At 45.2% G+C, this 22529-nt stretch overlaps 1 protein-coding gene across 1 annotated transcript in view; it reads right to left on the bottom strand.

Moving 5' to 3' along the window:
• Positions 1–22529, bottom strand: part of ANXA13 (annexin A13) — a 52410-nt gene that overhangs the window by 4602 nt on the left and 25279 nt on the right. Inside the window, exons 4-10 of the mRNA XM_077764399.1 lie at positions 16135–16229; positions 11131–11301; positions 8819–8852; positions 8634–8713; positions 7956–8024; positions 7200–7301; positions 2128–2203 (exon numbers count right to left, since the gene is read on the bottom strand). Of these exons, the coding sequence (XP_077620525.1) occupies positions 2128–2203; positions 7200–7301; positions 7956–8024; positions 8634–8713; positions 8819–8852; positions 11131–11301; positions 16135–16229 (627 nt within the window). The remainder of the gene's footprint in view (positions 1–2127; positions 2204–7199; positions 7302–7955; positions 8025–8633; positions 8714–8818; positions 8853–11130; positions 11302–16134; positions 16230–22529) is intronic.

Raw genomic sequence — 22529 nt, 5'->3', positions numbered from 1 at the left:
ACTCATCGATGCTGAAATGCCTAATGTCAGTGCGTTCCAACCCTTCATAGGTATCTTCTCTCCTGACATTCCTTCTTCTTGATATTCTGGAAAGAGACTTTTCAGCTTTTCTACTGTATGCAAATACACCTGGCGAATAACGTCTGTTGTTAGCTGCCAAAGGAATCCCTCAAGAGTCTGGATGGGGCTAGCCAGGGAAACTGTGGGCATAAAGCTGTGGTATCTGGAAGGCAGGGTGCCCAGCCATCATGAGGAGAAGACAGTCCCTTGGGGAGCTTGTAAAACTGTGGCTTCTGGGCTCCATTCTTGGAGATTCTAATAGGGAGCCTGGGATGGGGCCCAGGAATCTGTATTGTCACACGCCTCCCCATAGGTGATTCTGGTGCAGGTGGGCCCTGGAACCCACTGGAAAAGTGCTGCCTCAAAACATGCAAGTGCTAGGAGTCATTTGGTCTCAAATTTAGCCGTAAACTGGCATCTTTGAGTCCAGTATGAGTGGGGTGGGAAGTGTCTCGAAAATATAACTGTGAACTCATGTCCTACACCTTGTGTGGTTTATACTTAAGGCCATCTCTAATCGCTTTGAAGTTTCTTACTCCCCAGAACACATCTAAGTCCTGCCATTCATGGTCCCCATCTCTGGGGATGTGGCCCTTCCTTCCTCTGTATCCTCCTCACTCTGGTTGTTTTTGTTGTTATCTTTACTGTAACCTAATCTGTTGATTTGTCTGTTTCCACCATGGACTTGAAGCTTCCTAAGAGCAAGAACTGGACCTATTTACCTCTAATCCCCTCACCAAACACCACCCCCAGCCTGGGTAGATGCTAACTAAATGTTAAAGAATTGAATGGTTTTATTACTCTTAATGATATTAATAGTGGTTTAACATCACTGATATAATCTTCTGACTGAACTCTGGTATTTTCCTGATTTTCTACACTACAAAGCTCAGAAAGGAAGAATTTGGAGCCTCTGAGTCAGGCTGTTAGTGGATCTCTCCATTTGCTTAAAAGACTCATCTTTTAAGCCCCAAGGACAGTCATCCATGTCCAGTTGGGGTCAGGACTAGTGACACTAGGGATGTTTAGCTTCTGTACATCATAGTAGAGGTCAAATTAGTAGAGGTCTTGCTAATTTAAATGCAAAATGAGGATGGATTTAAAAAATCAATTGCTGACATTGTTTTAAAAAAAATTTTAAAGCCCCCACAGAAAAACAAAACAAAAAGTTTGGCAGATAGAGCACATTTTTAAACCTCCAGGACTGTTTTTTCAATTCTTCCTCTTCCGGGGATTCGTCTTTCCATTTCTTATGCTATTTGAAACAGTGCCCTTGACTTCTTTGCATAGGAGAGTGTGGACAATGGACAATGCCTTCATTCCGGGGCTTGCAGAAAGAAAAAGAAGCCTGCCAGACACAGCTCCATGCCCATCACTCTGCTATTTCCTGCCTATGGGCAACACTTGGAGAGAAGGTGCTGGTGTTTGCTTGGCACAGTGAAGATCTGGTCTCCCTCCCTACTCCTTCTAAAGAGACCTCATTCATTCCAAATGTCGAAGGCAACCAAGTGGAAAAGAACACCCTCAAGCCATCAGGCATATGCAAAAACTTGTTCATGGATTGGAAACCTGGCTGAACCACATATTGCTCCCTGAGACTAGACAATGGTGCAGGCTGTTGACAGATGCTCTTCTCATTGACCCATGATCTTAATGAGACTGTAGTAGATGCCATGGTGCATCCCCCAGATGCCCTCTTGGGGACCAACACACTCATTCCAACTGCGACTTACTGGCTGCTCACAGCTGAGTCTTTCCCCAGGCATGTCCCTCCAAAGACCTGCCTTACCCACTGTCACAAATGCTCCTGGGGTGCCGCCAGCATCCACCGGTTGCTTGGTGTGTGGTGCAAACATCGGTCCCCTTGCCTCCCGGCTCCAGGACTCCATGGGGGACCAGCAGAGCCCCCATTGCAGCTGCATCATGCTCACGCTCTCCCTTACCCGATGCAGCTGACGTGTGTCGTTCCCAAACTGCTTCCTAAAATCTTCCCACATGCAAACCTCTGACTCCAAGCCTGATTCCAGGAGCCCACCCTAAGTCAGGGACTCTCCTAGGTTTACTTACCGAGAGTTAAGTAGGCCTTCTGCACGTCTCCTGATGTTTCTGCTTCAATGGCCTCTTCGATGTCTTTGTTGATGAGCTGGAAGGACAACCAAAGTCCAGCCATTATCACAGGGCTGCCTTTTGGCTTTGACACTCTTGGTGTCACTTCTCTATGAAAAGCACTAAACTTTCCAGATTTGGCCGTGTGGCTTTAAGGATCCTATTCTGCCCCGTGCCTTACATTTGAGTGGGGGCTCTCATGGCTGATGACTTTTGACCCCTAAGGGGTCAGATTTGACCCCTAATGGATTTGATCCCTCCCTTGGCCTCAGGACCACTCCTTTGGCCTCAGTTTCCTCATCTGTAAAATTGGGAGTGGAAGAACAATAAATATATACTGTGGCAATAATTCTTTACATCTCTATAATAGTTTAGTTTCCAGGATGTTCTTAAAATTCTTCTCATTTCCAATTCTCCAGGAGACTGTGGTTATTAATCATCTTACCCATACTTTTCCAATGGCCTATGTCCTGAGACTGGGGACTCAGCCACCCACAGTTTGGGTGACATAAGCAGTAGGGGCTGTGAAGTTCACAGTAAGGACTTGGTCCAATGTTTTTGATAGAGTGGGGCTGTGTGGGCTGGAAGCCAGAGGGCTGAGCATGTCAAAATGTCACTTTCCTTCTCTGGGGTGATTCTAGATGATCCTCTATTCACCACCAGCTCACATATCACTCTGCACAGCATTACACACTATGTTTCTTTCCAAATATTTACAGAAGCTGAAGTCCAGAGTAGATCGTGATGATGCTTAATGCAAGTGCCACCTAGACCAAACTCAGGGCAGGCAAATAAAGAGAAAGGAGAGCTCTTTGTCAGGTTTGGGGAAGTGCAGTTAAGCATTAAGAATACTGAACCTTCTTTCTTAGAAGTTATTCTTTGAGGCTATGACACAGTGGGGGTTCCATAAATAGTTGGGGCTTTTGAGGACACACCATTTGGAGTGTATGTAGTTTATTCTGAAAACACTAGTAAACAAAATATCCTTCATGATAAAAGCAGAATTGATGTAGGAGGGGGAGTTGAGATGTAATGAGGTTGCTTGATCTCCTTGTTACGGTTTGACACCTAGTGGTCTGGTGTGGGTGAGGGACATAGAGGATGGGGATTGGCTGGGGGCTTTCAGTCCAGTCCCTTCCTTAGCTGCTCTTAGCCTCTCTTGGGTTTGATGTGAGAGATGGTGTTTCGAAAGGGACTGGTACCACTTTCCCATGAACAAGGTTCTTGTTCTGTAGGCTGAGATTGCATTTCAAGAGGACATCTTGTTCACACGGGTCTGTGTTTACTAAAAAAATAATCCTCACATTAAACCGCTTTCTGTTTCTATTGTTAATGCTGAAACAGTATTGCCAGGTTTCTGCTTTCTCAGAGTCTTTTCGCCACACAACTCCAGGGGGCACTGTTCACATTGCCCCCTCTTCTCTATCAACCTCCTGCCCACATTCGCCTCCAGTAGCTACCAAGGCACCTTCAGGGGCTCCAGGGAACACAAATGGAAAACAGTCGACTGGCCCAAGCTATTGTGAATCGCCTTTGCAAATGGCAGCCTTTTCACTTCAGTTCCCAGAACACCTAACTCTTAGGGGGCTCTTTAGGCAGATCAGGTTTTCTGATCTTAGTACAAAAAATATCACTGGGGTGGATTCCAGACAAGCCTCAAAGGCCTCTAGTTACCAGGTAGCATTGGCTGTAGGGAGATGACTAGAAGAATAGGGGAGACATTTCTTTTTTTAAAAAACCTATTCGCCCATAGTGAGAGCATTCCCACAGCAGAACCCTATGTCCTCTGGCTTTGGCCGCAGCAGGTACAGGGCTAGAGGCTCCAGGACAACCTCAGGGACACGTGAACACACAAAGGACAGGAGAGAAGTGGTGACTGGTGCGGTGGGGACGCACTGTGGGTATGTGTACCTACGATGTATAGTGAGCCCTGTGTAGGCAACTTCCTTCAGCTTTATAGTGGTACGAGTCTTTCCTGTTTGGTCCCCTTTGGGACTGTGATATTCCTGCCTGGTGTAGCAGAGCTGGGATTCTGTCTTGCCTTGTCCAGCAGCTGTAGGTAACAATGGCTGCTCAGCCGACATTACCATTACAGGATTGCTGTGAAATTGAAATGAGATATAGGGCCAGAGGAGCACAGGGTCCTCACCTCTGTTTCTTGGTGAGGATTTTTGGGAGCGTCAGTAGTTAAGATTCAGGCTTGGAGGGCAAACCCCTAAAGTTTTCATGCCAAAAATAAAAATTCAACTCTATGCTAGGGGAACCTACACAGCGTAGTAGATTCCCATGATCTCGTGCTAGCAGTTTGTTGCTTTTAGCCGGAGACCCAGGTGAAAACTTATGAACCAGGTTCTTGATATCAGGGTGCACTCACAAAAATCGGTGATAAAAATCAAAACAAATGATGTTCTGGGAAAATTTTGAGAATAGAGGAATAGGTAGTATTTTAGAGCTAGTTTCATGTAAAGAATCATTAAATCAATAAATTATCTTATTATCCTTTTGGGCTTTATTGGTTCACATAAGGAGACAACTAACAGTTGCTGGTATTTATTGAACACCTTCTGCATGCCAGGTACTAAGCACTTTATTTCTATTAATTCATTAATCTTTACTAACCCTTTGAAGTAAGTACCATTATTATCTCTGTTTATAGTTGGGGAAACTGAGGTGCAGAATCCTTAATGACTTGCCCAGGGTCATACAGCTAGTAGTCTAGAGCAGACCTTTGCAATTTTAACATTAATTCAGGCACCAGAATCACCTGAAAGACTTGTTGAAACATACACTATAGGACTCAGTCTGATTCAGTCGGCCAGGGAGGGGGCTGAGATTTCCCTCTCTCTCTCTCTCTTAAGTTTATTTATTTTGAGAGAGAGAGAGGGCAGGGGAGGTGCAGAGAGAGAGGGAGAAAGAGAGAATCCCAAACAGGCTCTGCACTGTCAGCATGGAGCCTGACGCAGGGCTCGAACCCACAAACCATGAGATCATGACCTGAGCTGAAAACAGAATTGGACACTCAAGTGACTGAGCCACCCTCTCAGTGCCCCTCTCTCTTTCTCTCTTTAAATAAGAGAATTCTCATTTTTAACATGTTTGCAAGTGATACTGATGCTGCTATATGGGGATTAATTTTGCGAACAATTGGCCTGGAGAATATCCTTGCAGGTGGTTAGTAGTTCATGTACACACACACACACACACACACACACACTAATGTGTGTGTGTTTCCACAGTGATCACCCAAAGCAGCCATCCCCAGAAACTCTATCTGTGGCCTCAGCCACGTGGGAAGAGGGTGTAGGTCAGAGAGAAGTCTTCCAGCTCAGAGTCAACACCGTTCCAGGAGCAGAGGCCAGAGGAGTGCAGGGTCAGCTGGCTTTGATCATGACTCTGGGCACGATTTGAAAGCAAAAGTCCCTCTAGGCTTATATACAGTAATGATAAAATTCCTGAGCTTTATTGTCTTTTCATCTGCTGGCAACACATAGGAAATGCTATTTCGAGTGAGGAGTGGCCAGCTCCAGCCGAGGTAGAAGCTCGGGCTGGGGAATCTTGCTGTTCTCATCCATTCTCTGCTACTGGCTTACTGTGTGGTCCTGATAAGTTACAGATGGCGCCTTACTCATAACAGACTTGCCTTGTCCAGCAGCTGTAGGTAACAATGGCTGCTCAGCCGACATTACCATTACAGGATTGCTGTGAAATTGAAATGAGATATAGGGCACAGAAGTGCTTTGAATGGTCAAAAGCACTCTACAAATATAAAATAGGAGACCAAAACATCTGATACTCCTCAAAAGGCTTCTTGCAATGAAAGACTGATTTTCGGGGGAAAAACTCACCACTAAATGCCTTGAAGCAACTAACTCATCTTGTTGGCTTAACATTATCATCAGATAAAAAATAATTGTGTAACAGTAATTTATACACATCATTTCAGGAGTATATCTCTGAGGTATATCCCATCTGTCTTGGGAGTGGTAGGCACTCTGTTAACCCAACTGTTAATTGGAATAATAATAAGAGAGAACATTTGTGTGCTTACCACATGCCAGGTACTATTCTGAGACTTTTACATTTATTACTTAACTCTTTTTTTAAAAAATTTTTATTATTTTTTAAAAAATATTTTTATTTATTTCTAGGAGAGAGAGAGAGAGCGTGAGCAGGGGAGGGCCAGAGAGAGAGGGGGAGATACAGAATCTGAAACAGGCTCTAGACTCTGAGCTGGCAGTCAGCACAAAGCCCAATGCGGGGCTCGAACCCATGAACCGCGAGATCATGACCTAAGCAAAAGTCGGATGCTTAACCGACTAAGCCACCCAGGCGCCCCCCAAAATTTTTATTTTTGAGAGAGAGACAGAGAGAGGCAGAGCATGAGCAGGGGAGGGGCAGAGAGAGAGACACACACACAGAATCTGAAGCTGTCAGCACAGAGCCCGACGCAGGGCTCGAACTCACAAATACGAGATCATGACCTGAGCCGAAGATGGACACCTAACTGACTGAGCCACCCGGGTGCCCCTATATTATTTATCTCTTGAAAGAAGTCCAAGAGGGTGTGATGATGAAGATTATCATCCCATTTTACAAATGAGGACAGAGGTTAGGTGACCCGCCAGTGATAGGACATGGATTTGAGCCTGGATATTAACTCTAAGGCTTTGCTCTTCAACTTGACACTCCTCTATGTTCCTAGCCTCTGCTGTTAAGCAGTGTTTCCCAACCTCGGCACTACATTTGGGGCCGGATAAGTCTTTGTTGCGGGTCCGTCCTGTGTATTGTAGGCTGATAAGCAGCCTTGACTTACTAGATGCTCTTAGCATTGCCTCCTCAACACCCAAGGTGACAACCCCAAATGTTTCCAGACATTACCAAATATTCCTTGAGGTGGGGGAGGAGCAAAATCACCTCTGATTAAGAACCTCTGTTGTAAAAGACTCCCATGGTTCCTTACCCCTGATCTGGACTTCTTTTGGAAATAAGCAGTTTTAGTGTGAACTCCGTCGCCCTGGTGCTTGCTTACTTACAAGCTGATAGGCTTGAAAGGTGGCGCGTAATTGCTTGTAGTTCCTCTTGGCCAAGACTTCATCGAAGGCAAGCTCATCAGTGCCCCAGCGGCCCTCCCCTGCCTGCGGGACAAAGGCAAACATTTTGAAAAAGCCTTTTGCAAAACACACTGAATATACTGTTCTATGACCAGGTCTCACTTGCAGACAATTATAAAATAGGCACTGAATGGAAGTCAAAAGTCAAATTGATCAACTAAGCACTATACGTGCAGGTTTACTCACACATTTATTTATAATATTTATACCCTCCCTTGTTCCAAAATGGATCTGAAGCAGTAAACTCTGAAATGCAAGAATAGGAACAATTCTTTTTTTTTTTTTTTAATGTTTGTTTTTCTAAGAGAAAGAGAGAGAGACAGAGTGCAAGTGCAAGCCAGGGAGGGGCAAAGAGAGGGAGACAGAACCCGGAGCAGGCTCCAGGCTCCAAGCTTTCAGCACAGAGCCTAATGCAGGGCTCGAACCCACAAACCATGAGATCATGATCTGAGCTGAAGTCGGACGACACTTAACGGACTGAGCCACCCAGGTGCCCCCAAAATAGGAACAATTCTTACAGGTTCACAAAGACTGTATATATTGAAAATATTTTAAAGGTCATATTTATTTCTCAAGCAGCTCCCATTTGCATGAAATAGAGAAACGTTTGTTGAAAACAGTGCTAAGAAACTTTAAAAAGGAAAAGGAATTTGCAGACTGGCACATCTGCACACTTACATCATACAGATCCTTGGCATCCCGACCCGCTAGATCTTTGTCCACCTCATCTCCTTCATCACGATTGGCCTAGAAAAATTGACACGTTGTTATTAACTTGAGTTCCTGCTTGACCACAGTAAACAGAAAGAGAAAGTCCTGGAAAGCCGGGGGTGATTTCAGAAGGGTGGTCTGGAGGAGACGGAGCCTGGCAAAGTGGCAGTGCTGCTCTCTGCTGCCATCTTTAGGGCACAACTGATAAACGGAGTAGCTTCTGAAACAGCACTTGAGTCTTTCTTGTAGAAACCTGGGTCACTCACAAACCCACTGACCTCTAAGCAGGCTGAAAGCAACCTCATGATGTTCCCTAGAGTGACTCCATTGAAAAGCTAATAGTTTCCCTTTCAAAATATCACATTTCACCTCCCCGGGGGTTCCCAGTGCTCAAGAGCCCTGAGACTTGGTCATGGAGGGTTCTGGATTCTAACCTAAGCCCTTTATGGCAGGCGGAATCCTGAGCGGTCCAGCCCTTGTATGACTCCCTTCCCTTGAGTGCGGCTAAGAGCTGGGAATATAAGCTGTCACTCCCATGAGGTTATGTTATGTTAATATACAAAGGAGATTTTACAGATAAAATTAAGATCTGTAATTAGTTGAGTTGATCAAAAGAGATCTTCCCCTTGGTGGGTCTCATATTACCTGTAGCAGGGACACCAGAATTTTCTTTAGGCTTCCACTTGTATCGGCTTTGATATCTGATTCAAGGCTCCTGTCAAATACTTTCGAAGAAGAAAAAGGGAGGAGAGAAGGCAGATGATTTCATTTCCCAGGGGTATTTTGAAAGGAACATTCTTTATCCAAAGTCAGAACAAAAGATCACTTACACCTTTGGTAGGCTTCTTTAATGGCCGAGATCTCCTAAGAAGGGTAATAAAACAAAAATCAATACTCCAAGGTGGGGTCGATCAGTAGGAGACACAGAGACACACAGGGAAGTGGCCGGAACATGTCTTCAGACACAGGATGCCTCCACGGCTTCCTCCAAAGAGAGCCAGCCTATGGCTCAGAGCCTAGGCCTGGGCCGGGTCCCTGGAGGTGTGAAGAAGGCCCTCCGTGCAAACATCTCAAACCACACACCAAACACATACATACATTCTCCTTCGTTAAAAGCAAAACTACTACAGCTAAGCTAATATCTTACTTTGCCACCTCCTCACCCCATCTCATGGCCCCATCTCCACTCAGGTGGCCAGTATCACCGGTTCACTGAGTATCTTCCCAAGCATTTGTCCTTGCATTTGTATACAGATAGGTGTGCTACTGAAAATATAGAGAATCGTATGTGTTGTTCTTGAACTTATTTTTTCACTCAATAGTGTGTCTTGGGAATCCAGCTATGCTTATCCGTAGCTCCCTAGTGGTGGATACAAAACGTCCCAGCCTACAGCAAGCCACAGTGTATTTAGCCAGTCTCGGATGGATGCACATTTAGGTTGCTTCCAACTTTTTCTCCACTTGACACAAGGCTTCATTCAGTAAACAACGTGCCGTGTGCAGGGCTGCCAGCCTCTCTCTGGGGTGTGTACTGGGAAGGAGTGCTTTGTGTTTCAATGTCTCAGACTGAGTGGCCCCCTCAGGAGCTGCCTCAGTTTACATGTAAGCCAGCAGTGTCTACAAGCAGGCATTTCCCCAGATCTTCACTGGCAAACTGTTCAAGAGAGTCAGCAGCAGGCCGGGGGGAAGGCGGTGGGGACCGTGGGCGGGGAGGAGCCCGGAGGGCCAGAGGACGTGGGAGCTGGTGGGGGCTGACCACTTGTGTCCATGTAGCTCTTTCTGTTCTTCTCCTTCCAACCCACTGCCAGGATGTGCCTGAACCCAAGGCCTGCTCTCTCCCTACTTTTCTTCTTTTTATTGTCAGACCGATTTGATTGCGGGGGAGAAAAAGAGCTTATTTGTCGTTTGAGAGCAGGGCTTGAAAGAAACGAGGCTGAGGAGGAACCGCATGTGGTCAAATAAGATTAGGAAAATAATAATCTGAACCTTCTCACCAAGGCAGGCTGCCCATTACCCTGATATTGGATACTTCCTGGCTGGGACTGTGGAGGTTTTAGAAGATGGGGAACCTTGCGTAGGGAACGCTGTATAACTGCAGGACCAAACTAATACCAGCCTCCTTCACTGACTCTTCCTGAACAAAAACTCCTTGAAATGGAGGGTTTTTATTATCTTGTGGGAAGAAAAGTCCGGGGATGCTCAGGAAAGGGGTTTAGGGGCTTGAGCTGTAGCTTGGAGCATGGTGGTGCTTGGAGAAATGGACCCCACAGGCTGAGCAGAAGGAACCAACCCAAGGTCATCTACACTCCAGGCTTTTTAAAGTATTGTTTTAGCACCAGAACTCTGTTGAAGTTTTTCCTTGCTGTCGGCTCCAAACACTGCTTCTGTCTCCTACCTGGAGGCCTCAAGAATGTTGGGACTTTCTGGCACTTTCCTTGCTGTACTTCCCCATTCTACATGATGAGTGGTTGCAGCAGAGGGTGAGGGTCTCCAAATAATGATTTGTAGACCCTCTACTCTTGATGAATTCTTTGGTCCTCATACCTTCTGGAACCAAAGATGAATGGGCTTCGACTAAGGCCTTAACAAAGGCTCTTTTCAGCTCCTGAAATGGCCCAAGGATTAGGGGGAGAAGTCTGCTAATAGAAGCAGATGGAAACCTTCAGGAAGGTGCTGGCAGCCACGAGGGGTGTGCACAGGAATCCCCTCTGCAGCACCTGTCTCCCCGCCTCTTTACGGTCCTTTTTGTACTCTATGCTAGAAGACGGCCATGGACAAGGCAGCTGCATAAACATGCTTAGACCATTTATTGCATTATTTTTGCCCGAAAACCTGCAAAGTCAGGCTGGGTGGAGGAAAGCAAAATCTTGCCTCCTGCATATAACACTATGCATTCCTTTTAGAAAAACGAAAGCTACGTTGACACAGCTGTTCTGGAAGGATCTATCCTGTCAAGCCAGAGGCAGCAACACCAAGACTGACAGCTAGAAGATTGGAAGAGGGATCTCCTGCAACGTTTCTGTCCAGACACTCACTTACCCCACGAGGAGGTGTAGTTTTCCTTCTGGCTGCTGGAACCCTCTCTAATGGGCATCTGGATGGTCCTCTAGGGGCTGGGGCTGAGGGCTTGGCTGGAACTCACCTTATTGGTTCTTGTGCACAGGACCTCGATGAGCACTGCCTCATCTGTGCCCAGACCCTTCATGGCCTTTTGCAGCTGTCGGGCATCATACTCGCTGGGGCGGTCCAGGAGGGCCAAAGCTGTCTTCTCGAAGTTTCCACTCAGTTCACTCTTGAACACCTCCTCCAGGTCCTATAGGAAGATAGCGAGAGCCCTGACTGGGGAATGGCCCAAAGCAGAGGACAGGCTCCCCCCTACACGGCCTCAGGGTCAACAGGAAGACTGCCAAGGACACATGAGAAGGGGGAGTGAGCTAGACAGAGCTCTAGTGACATGAGTGACCTGCTCTGGAGGACAGTCATCACTGTGACTTCCCCTGGGACTGGCAGAGAGGCAGAGAAGATCCCTTGCTCAAGGCTGGAGACCCCAAAGATGAATCACAATAACAAACAGCATTCGCTGGGTAGTTTACGGCTCAGAGAGCCTTCTCACTGATCTCCAGAATGGCCCTGGCAGGAGAAGTATTGGCANGGCTCCCCCAAACACTTGCTAGACTAGAAAGGACTGACACATGGGTTTGTTATCTCTGGGGGATCAGATCATTTTTCATCCAAATTTAAATGGTTTCGTTTGGTTCTGTTCTGTTTCGTTTCATTTTTAGAGAGAGTGTGCGGAGGAGAGAGGCAGAAGGAGAGAGAATCTCAAGCAGGCTCTACGCTCAGCACAAAGCCCAACGGAGGGCTCAATCCGGCACCCTGAGATCATGACCTGAGTCGGATGCTCAGCTGACTGAGCCAGCCAGGCGTCCCTGAAGTGATTTTGAGAATGAAAGCGTGGTGGTGGGGGCACCTGGGTAGCTCAGTTGGTTAAGCGGCTGACTTTGGCTCAGGCCATGATCTCACAGTTTGTGGGTTCAAGCTCTATATCAGACTCTGTGTTGACAGCTCAGAGCCTGGAGCTTGCTTCGGATTCTGTGTCTCCTCTCTCTGCCCCTCCCCCACTCCTGCTTTGTCTCTCTCTCTCTCTCTTAAGATTAAATAAATATTTTATAAAAAGAGAGTAGTTGCAGTGGCACAACACGAATAAATGGAGACCACCCTGGGCAAACCAGATGTATAGTCACTTTGTTTAACTTGTTAAATCTGCACAGGGACACACGTTGGAGAGCACTCAGGTGGGAGAAGAAAGGAAATACATGAAGGAAGAAATAAAGTATATGAAATGCCCAATGGCGCCTGTTTTTAGCAAATGTCCATGTTCATGGATGTTTTTTGGGAGGTGCTATCTTATAGGTAAACTGCTTGTTCCTACCTGTGTCTCTCTGATATGATTGGTTAGTGACAAAAGGGACAAAAATTGGTGTTCAGTCTAACTAGAGATGCCAATATCCCAACTTCAGGGAAGGACCTTGAAGAAGGAACCTCATGTCCACTCATGTCCCATGTGGGTCAGACTAGAGACTCATGGAGCAGCTAGCATCTTGGAACCCAAATTAAAGCATGGAGTGGGTCTGGCCACTCAACAGCAAGGCATGATGGCTAATGACCTGGTCACAGCAGCCGTGTGACCTTGGAAGTGTACCTTCACCAATTGTCAGTTTCTTCTGAAAAATGGGGGTCTAGTGAGACTCACCTCTTTTTTAAATATTTATTTATTTTTTGAGACAGAGGGCAAGAAAACACAAGCAGGGGAGGGGGCAGAGAGAGAAGGAGACCGAATCTGGAGCAGGCTCCAGGCTCTAAGCTGTCAGCAGCTGGGCTTGAACTCATAAACCGTGAGATCATGACCTGAGGTGAAGTCGGACACTTAATGGACTGAACCACCCAGGCTCCCCAGTAAGACTCACCTCTTAGGGCTGTTGGGAAAATTAACTGAGACAATCCATGTAAAGCCCAAGCACAGTGCCTGGAACACTTTAAATGTTCAGGAAGTGGGTATTACCATCATTCCACCCTGAAGGGACCTTTCTAAGAGAAGGCTAATCAATTGTTTCTTTTATGAACCTCTGATCCTGGGAAAAAAGCCCAGAAGATTTTGCCTAATGAGTGGGGTCTACAGTCTTATGTNGAGAAGAAAGGAAATACATGAAGGAAGAAATAAAGTATATGAAATGCCCAATGGCGCCTGTTTTTAGCAAATGTCCATGTTCATGGATGTTTTTTGGGAGGTGCTATCTTATAGGTAAACTGCTTGTTCCTACCTGTGTCTCTCTGATATGATTGGTTAGTGACAAAAGGGACAAAAATTGGTGTTCAGTCTAACTAGAGATGCCAATATCCCAACTTCAGGGAAGGACCTTGAAGAAGGAACCTCATGTCCACTCATGTCCCATGTGGGTCAGACTAGAGACTCATGGAGCAGCTAGCATCTTGGAACCCAAATTAAAGCATGGAGTGGGTCTGGCCACTCAACAGCAAGGCATGATGGCTAATGACCTGGTCACAGCAGCCGTGTGACCTTGGAAGTGTACCTTCACCAATTGTCAGTTTCTTCTGAAAAATGGGGGTCTAGTGAGACTCACCTCTTTTTTAAATATTTATTTATTTTTTGAGACAGAGGGCAAGAAAACACAAGCAGGGGAGGGGGCAGAGAGAGAAGGAGACCGAATCTGGAGCAGGCTCCAGGCTCTAAGCTGTCAGCAGCTGGGCTTGAACTCATAAACCGTGAGATCATGACCTGAGGTGAAGTCGGACACTTAATGGACTGAACCACCCAGGCTCCCCAGTAAGACTCACCTCTTAGGGCTGTTGGGAAAATTAACTGAGACAATCCATGTAAAGCCCAAGCACAGTGCCTGGAACACTTTAAATGTTCAGGAAGTGGGTATTACCATCATTCCACCCTGAAGGGACCTTTCTAAGAGAAGGCTAATCAATTGTTTCTTTTATGAACCTCTGATCCTGGGAAAAAAGCCCAGAAGATTTTGCCTAATGAGTGCCTACAGTCTTATGCAGGGGCCTCTGTCTTCAGGCAGCTGCTCCATCTAAAGCTGCATCCTGTAAAGTCAGGCTTTTGGTCAGTACTCTATGGTGTGGATCCATCCAAAGACTGGAAATGTCTTTTTTCAGGTCAGACGGGCATTATGTCGAACTGTAAAGAAGAGAAACCCCAGCTGCCTACACTTACAAGCCACAGACATGAAAACAGATCCTTGTGTGTTTACATTCTGTTTGGACACAAAAGCCGGCTCAGGATATCTCAGCTCTAATCCTGGTTTTCCTGCTCACTAGGAGTGTCACCTTGGGATGCATGTTCTCTTTGGAGTTCAGTTGGCATGGGGACTTTGATTTGTCTGTTTCCAACATCTTTGAGCTTCAGATGCTGTGATTCCAGACCACCTCCTTGGCAGTCTCAACTGTCTGAAACAGCCACAAACTAGAAAGTAAGCAAATGACTGGCAGGTGTTGGTCTTGCAAAGCTTGGTGCTAGAGCATGCGTACTTTTTCTTTAGCAGAGCACCATAAGTCCTCACCTCAAACTCATTTACTCTGCTTTACACTCAAGTTTAAGAAGTCTGTATCTGACTTTCCATGTCGTGGGGGTAGACAGCACTTGAGAGGCTGCTACAGTTAGGTATGCCGACAAGGATAAAAGTTCAACGTCATTCAATTCAATTCCATGCAGCTGAGCCGAAGATTCACTGACTTTCATCAATGTCATCCAGAAATGACATTGACAAGCCTGACTGTGAAGAGAGAAGCAGAAAAACGATAAAAGTGCCGCCATCTGGGCCATTTAGTGTAGAAATAAATAGCCCCTCTCATGACAATGCTTTCTTCAGGAGCGGAAACTGGCCCTGGAGTCAGAACACTGGGATTGGAGTGTTGGTTCTTTTTCTTACTAAGTGTGTGATTTTGCTTGAGTCATGGAAACAGAGGAGCTCCAGGTTTCTTCTCTGTAAAATGGAACAGTTGTACCTAGGATGGCTTCCCTTTACTGAGAGGCTACTGGCTTAGCCTGCCTGATTCTCTTAGCAACCTGAGAAGGGAGGTAGATTACATTTCATTCTGTATGTGAGGACACCAAGGACTGAAGAGATTATTGCCTGCCCAATGTCAAATAAGTAAGAAAACCCATCTCTATATCTATTTATATACGGAGGGATTGAAACTCTAAAGGTTTTATAAATATAGATTCAGAATACAGCATGATATTTAATATTTTATTAATTACCATTTTGCATGCTAATAATCTTAATGACAGTTTAAAAAAGGTTAAATTGTAGGGGCATCTGGGTAACTCGGTTGCTTAAGTGTCCGGCTCTTAATTTCAGCTCAGGTCATGACCTCACGGTTCATGAGTTCGAGCTCCATATCAGTCTCTGCACTGACAGTGTGAAGCCTGCTTGGGATCTCTCTCTCCCTTTCTTTCTGCCCCTCCCCTGCTCTCTCTCTCTCTCTCTCTCTGTGTCAGAAAAAATAAAAATAAAAAAAGGAAAGGTTAAATTGTGTTCATTTTATATTAATAAAGAAAATAGAAAGCCTAATGTATACTTAAAAAAATCTGTACATAACAACATCAACAACAACAAAATGAATGAAAGAAAAGTCACACAAAGAAAGAAAAAAGTGGTCCTGGTTAATGAAATGAAGGTTTTTTATCCAGTGTTCTATAACAATCACTTATGAAGAACATATCTTCATTCTTGAAGATGGATGGATAAACCAAGAATTCTTGTATAAAGACTCACCAGTGAAAACTGATTTTCAAGTCATTGACCTATCTGTAAGTTGATATGTAGAATTAGTCCAGATGAGTGGGAAAATGACAGAAGGATTGCTAGCAAAAGGGTGTCAGTTTTCAAAGGAAGTTCAAGAATATTGATTTTATAGGCTATTAAGTTAACAAGGTATTTTTGGTTTTTCTGAAGTCAATTAAAATTATAAAGAGTAGTTTCATTTTGTTCGCTCTTGAGCTAACTCAGTAAAGCTTTAAAGACATTCCCCGCTGCCTTGGGAAGGTAGAGAAAGCAGAGACCTCCAAGGCCAAGGATGTGTGCCCGTTCACAGGGACCCTTGGAATCACCTTGCCATATGTTGCCTTGTACTTTTGCTTTATTTGTTGCCTCTCATCCGATGTCCTGTTTGATAAGATTTCAATGATGGATGCTTCATCGGTTCCTAAAGTGCAAGAGAAAGAGACAAGGCCAAGAGTGAATAAGAAAGAAGATGGAGGTTGATTTTGGTCAATTCCAAGGAAGCTGGGGCATTGGTTAGAAGCGTGAGTGGAGCCTAGATGTATCCCTTAGCTTTAATGTCTCATGGAGAAGTGTGTTCTTTTCACTCACTTGACAAATATCCGTGGAGGCCTCACACTGCATGAAGCATTGTAGCAGAAAGAGGAACGAGTGTGGCCTTAATTTCACTCCTAGGTATATACTCAAGAGAAATGAAAACAAATGGCTACATACAACTTGCACACAAATGTTCATTGCTGCATTACTCACAATAGCTGAAAGGTAGAAATAACCTGAATGTCCATCAGTGAACAAATGGATAAACAAATGGGGTATATCCATACAGCAGAATATTGTTAGGCCAGAAAAAAATGAATGAGGTCCTGATACATGCTACAATTTGAATGAACCTTGAAACTTTATGCTGAGTGAAAGAAGTCAGTCACAGAAGAACACATATCATATTATTCCATTCATATGAAAGTCCAGAATCGGGATATCTATACAGATAGAAAGGAGATTAGTGTCTGGGATGGGCTGGGTAGGGAGGTGAAAGCTAAAGAGAAGGAAGTTTGTTTTTGAGGTGATGAAAATGTTCAAAGTTGACTGCAATGATGGTATCACATACCTGTGATCATATTAAAAACCATTGAATTGTACATTTTAAATGGGTAAAAGGTATGGGATATGAATTTATACCTAAATAAAACTGAAAAAGCTAAAAAAAACTATGGTCTGTTCTTTGACCTCTGGGTACTTAAAACTGAGTAGAAGAGATTAAAATATAGCCCCACATTACTATAATATCAAGTCCACCCATAAAGTTGTCAATCTCAAGAGAGAAGTCCTAATTGGGACCAGGATGGGTAGTTGCCTCTTTAAGCTCCTGACTATTAAAATTTTTTAAATGTCTATTTATTTTTGAGAGAGAGAGAGCATGAACAGGGGTAGGGGAAAAAGAGAGAGAGAAAAGCCAAAGCAGACTCCACACTGTTAGTGCAAAGCCCTATGTGGGACTGGAACCCATGAACCACAAGATCATGACCTGAGCCAAAGTCAGACACCGACTGAGCCACCCAGGTGCTCCCTGACTACTACATTTTTAGATTACACTCTTTCTAAGTTTTTCCCCCCTGATGTTCCAAAAGTAATACATATTCATTGTAAGCAATTTGATCAGTACCAAAAACTATAATGAATAAGAAATAAGGGGAGAATATCCTTTTAAGAACATGAAGACAGGATTGGAAACATGATCCAGGATTGCAGGTGTGGGAATGAGAAAGTCTATGTAACCAGCAAACCCTGAATTAGATTCTTCAGCCTGGATTCAAGTAATGCCTCTACCCTTACTGACTGTATGGCATTGACTGTATATACCATTGACTGTATATACCACTGACTCTTGAATCATACAAGGTTTGGGGTACCAGTTCTTGCAGTAAAAAACTCATGTATAACTTTTGAGTCCCCCAAAACTTGAGTATTCAAGTAATACTCTATTAACCAGAAGCCTTACTGATAACATAAAGTCAATTAACACATTTTTGAATGTTTTGTGTATCATATATTGTATTCTTACAATAATTTAGGGAAAAGCAAATGTTACTGAGAAAATCATGAGGAAGAGAAAATACATTTACAGTACTGTACTGTAAAATTCTGCATATAAGTGGACCCATTCAGTTCAAATCTGTGTTGTTCAAGAGTCAACTATAAGTAGATATCACTTATTCATTACTCCCGTGATTTTGCTGATGTTTTGTAAAGGACAGAGGCTGGACGAGCTGATTAAAAGAAATATGTTATGTCAGTAGTACTCAGGTTGACAAAAATCATGGAAGGTGGTAGCTGGATGTTTGGGATCTGGAAGCCTGCTACAGAATGTAGACCTTTGGCAACAAAGGCACAGGGAGAGTGTGCCATGTGAGGACAGAGGACTGGAGAGACGCATCTATAAACCAAGGAACGCCCGAGGCCACCAGAAGCAGAGTAGAAGACCTGGTACAGGACCTTCCTAGTGCCTTCAGGGGGAGTGTAGCCTCCTGACTCCTTGACTTCAGACTCTGGCTTTCAGAGCTGGGAGACAATACATTTCTGCTGTTTTTAGCCACCTGGTTTGTGGTACTTCGTTATGGCAACTCTAGAAACAAATGCACCCACTACCCTCAGCAGTGCCTCAAGACTTCAGGAAAGGAACCCCAAACCCTTATCACAGCCAGAGTCTGGAGAATCCTGCATTGGCTTTTTCCCAGCCTTACTCCTAATGGCCGCTCCCTGTGACTAACTAGCACGGGCTTGGTCACTTTTGATTGGAACTGACTTAGTTGAACTTGCATGATCGCCCACCCAGCTCAGGATCCCCAAGGAACAAGAAATGGTAGATACATTTGATGCGTTCTGATGGAAGAGTTGGGAGGAAAAAAAAAATCTGGGTCATGGGTGTGGGGAAGCTGTGGAAGGGAGACTTGACTACAGAGAAGGGGACGGGAACAAAGAGACTCTCCTTCTTTTTTTGCTGGTGAAGGCTTGAGTTGTTCTACCCCTGCCTCGACTCTGACATCAGTCCTCACCGCAGTATTTGGGACGATGGGGATGAGAGAGCTGTGTGCTGGTCCTGGCACAGCCATGAGCTTTGTGTCCTCAGACTATTCACTTAGTCTCAGGGATTAGTTCCACCTTTACAATTCTGGGAAGACCTAGGTGTTTGATTCCAAAAGGAGAAACAGAAGATTCTAGGATGAGCTCACCTACAACAACAGCAGTGATTAATTGCCTGCCTGGTTCTGGTTCATTTCCAGCACTGTTATTTATATTGTTCCTCTAAATTTTTTCCTGCAGTTTCAGCTTTGTGGGGAGTATACAATTACTTCCTCTGTGACATATTATTTTTTTTAACTTTTGAATGCCAGAAATCTCACCTCAGAAGGGATATCTTTTTCTGGTAAGAATCTCTTGAATCGGTCCCTTTCTTTAGTGAGGGCTGCCCCTGCCCAGGTCCAGGGTCTCCACGTCTCAGACCTGAATCCTTACAGGTGTCATCCCTGGAAGGGGCCTTCCTGCTTCCCAGGTGGCCCATTTGCTATATTGTGCCAACCAGGAATCTGGGGCTCATCCCTGGTTCCCTCCTTCCCCTCACCCCCCTCCAATTAGGTACCACTAAGACCTCACTATTCCACTTCCTAGATATCTCACAGATCCACTCACTTCTCTGTCACATTCCTCAGCAGAACCACTAATACCCAAGTGGGGTTCCTGCATTACACACCCCTTTTATGGCCACCATTCACTGTCCCTAGAATGTGTTTGCTTATGGGCAGCTCACCTGCTCATTCTTCTATATCAAAGCTTGTCATATAGGGTCCTACAAATCCAGAATAGTCTCAGCTCTTCAGTGGGGCATATGAGGTCTTTTGGAGTAGCTCCTACTTGCCTCTCATAGTCATGTCCCTCCCACTCATACTCTTCTGGGGTCTCCATAAACCACGTGCAGCTCCTGACACAGGCAACACTTTCTTTCTCACCCCTGGCTCCTCCCTCTACCTGGAACACCTTTATCTTTGATCCTTACCTTCACTCCATTCCTTATTCAGGACTCAACTCACTGGACTTCTCTGGAGTAGAGGAGGCACTCCACCTTCTGTATCCCTTGTATGGCCTGTTCTGTCCAAGTCCCATGGGACGGAGGTGGGGGGGATTCGCTCGCTGCTGTGTCCACATTGAAGCCTCGCAAAATTCATCAGATGACTTGTTGAATGGATGGATATTTAAATGCATGCATACATGTGTGAATGAATGAATGAGTGAGCAGAGAGGTTTGCACTGCATCATGACACGACCTTGTCTCTGCATTGGTGTAAGCTGTGCTAGTCACTTGGACCAATGGGAAATGTACTCTGAGGCCAGAGTCAACCCAGACCAGGATAATTCGGGAAAATTGAGTTAAAATTTTAAAAATCATGTTTTTTAGACTTTCCTTCCTGGAACGCATTAGAAAGTGAGACCAGAGACCCACGCAGTCCTGGGATAGCTCGACATCACCCTGGGGGTTGGGGGAAGAGCCTGGAAATGACTAGATTTCCCTCAAGCCCTTTGAATCTGGTCTCAGGTTTATCCTGGGAGCCTTTCCCACTACCCGACCAAGAAGTGATTTACTGAACAATGACTTCATTTTACATTTCACAATATGTGTGTCATATAAGCAGTCTGTGCTGCTGAACAGTTTCCTGTAAACATTTACAATGGCTTGAGGCACTGGGGTCAGTCCCCAGTGGTTCTGGGAAAGACTTTTTAGAAAACAAGAAGGAATCTCAGCCCCGACTGTACATCGGACACTGCAGAGTAATTATACAGTAGAAGTCAGGCCCAGGGTGATAATCAGCCTTGGGAGTGCCAGAGGGCCTCCTTGCTTTTGCTCTCCCAGCAATTTTCTGGGAGGAGACTGAACTGAGTTTCAGCAAGATTGAGGCTCCTGGGTTTGAAGTGCCCTCTGCTTCACACCAGGGGCCCATGTGCCATATGAGTGATCTGAGTGATGTGCAGGCAGAGGGGGTCTCTGCTTTCCCCACAGCCCCCCCCTCCCCCCATGCCAGCCCCAGTGGCCTGGCTGAGCTGGGGAGGGGGGCAGGCTGTGGGCTTTCCAGTCCCTCAGTGTCTCCTTTGAAAATTGGAGTGCAGGGAAGGCAGAGGAAGCAATGAATGGGGAGAATCTTGCCTGCCAGGAAGGGTCATTGATTTTTACTTGTCTACTGTGTTAGTTTCCTGAGGCTCCTATAATAATTACCACAAACTCTGTGACTTAAAACAGCAATATATGCCCTCACAATTGAGAGGCCAAGTGACTGAAGTCATGATGTAGGCAAAGCCACACCCCCAAAAGAGTCTCTGGGGTCAAATCTGTGCCTTGCCTGTTCTAACTTCCGGAGGCCTCGGACAATCCTTAGCTCAGCGTCTGGAATGTTGCTCCACTCTCTGCTTTGGCTTCACACAGACTCTTCCTGAATGTTTGCTTCTGCCTCTCTTGCTCTCTCTCTTTTATAAAATTTTACTTATGAATTTAAATAATCCCTGTACCCAGTGTGGGGCTTGATCTTGGTCAAGATCAAGAGTTGCATGCTCCACTGACTGAACCAGCCTGGTGCCCCTCTCCCTGTCTCTTTTAAGGAAATTTGTCCATGGATTTAGGATCCACCCAGGTAATCCAGCTTGATCCTTTCTCAAAGTCATTAATTTAATTACGTCTGTAAAGATCCTTTTCTCAGTTAAGTTCACATTCACAGGTTCTGGGTGGACATATCTTTGGGGGGAGCAGCAGTCACCCTGGTACACCCTCAGTGACGAAGAACAAAGTCCACTCAAGTGGGGGCCTCCTTGCTGCCCATATCGATTTAATTGGCTTTGTGGGGATTTGGGATCTGAGCTTATCCTTTAAAAGGAGCCAATTAGGGGCACCTGGGTGGCTCAGTTGGTTGAGTGGTTGAGCGTCCAACTTCGGCTCAGGTCATGATCTCACGGTTTGTGGGTTTGAGCCCCGCGTCAGGCTCTGTGCTGACAGTTAGCTCAGAGCCTGAAACTTGTTTCAGATTCTGTGTCTCCCTCTCTCTATGGCCCTCTCCTGCTCACACTGTCTCTCTCTCTCTCTCTCTCAGAAATAAATAAAACATTTTTAAAAAAGGAGCCAATTAGCATGTCAATGAGGGCCAGAGCCTTGCTGAGCTCTGTGCTGCCTCCTTACCCTCACACCTCTCTGTAAGGAAGCATTATTAACCCCATTTTGCAGTTGAAATGAGGCACCAGTAGGTAGCAGATCAGGGGCTCAAACCCAGGTCCAGAGTTCACTCCCATGCCTGATGAGGGGAAAGGGAACTGGGCTTGGGGTCCCCAGATCCAAGTTCTAGGTCTAGGTTCCACTCCAGTGTGGCTTGAGAAGCATTAACTTCTGTGACTCTCAGATGGACTAGATCTTGCTCCCCAAAGCATGATCCAGGATCTACAGCATTGGCTTCACCTGGATACTTATTGGAACTACGGGATCTCAGAAACCACTTGGAGCTACCAGTCAGAATCTGCGTGTTAAAATCCTGGAGACTCAAAAGCACGTTACATTTTAAGAAGTCATGAACTAGAACTACAGTAATCTTCATGGTAGCTTTTCCTTCAGAAAAGACTGTTTCTGTGTTTCTTTGAGGAAGAATGATAAGAATCCTTTTACATTTCATAAAGAATAATGGGTCCATACACTCTC

Source organism: Crocuta crocuta, unplaced genomic scaffold (genome assembly GCF_008692635.1).
Source record: "Crocuta crocuta isolate KB4526 unplaced genomic scaffold, BGI_CrCroc_1.0 scaffold260, whole genome shotgun sequence".
Classification (NCBI taxonomy): Eukaryota; Metazoa; Chordata; class Mammalia; order Carnivora; family Hyaenidae; genus Crocuta; species Crocuta crocuta.
This window is presented reverse-complemented; position numbering and strand designations above follow the sequence as displayed.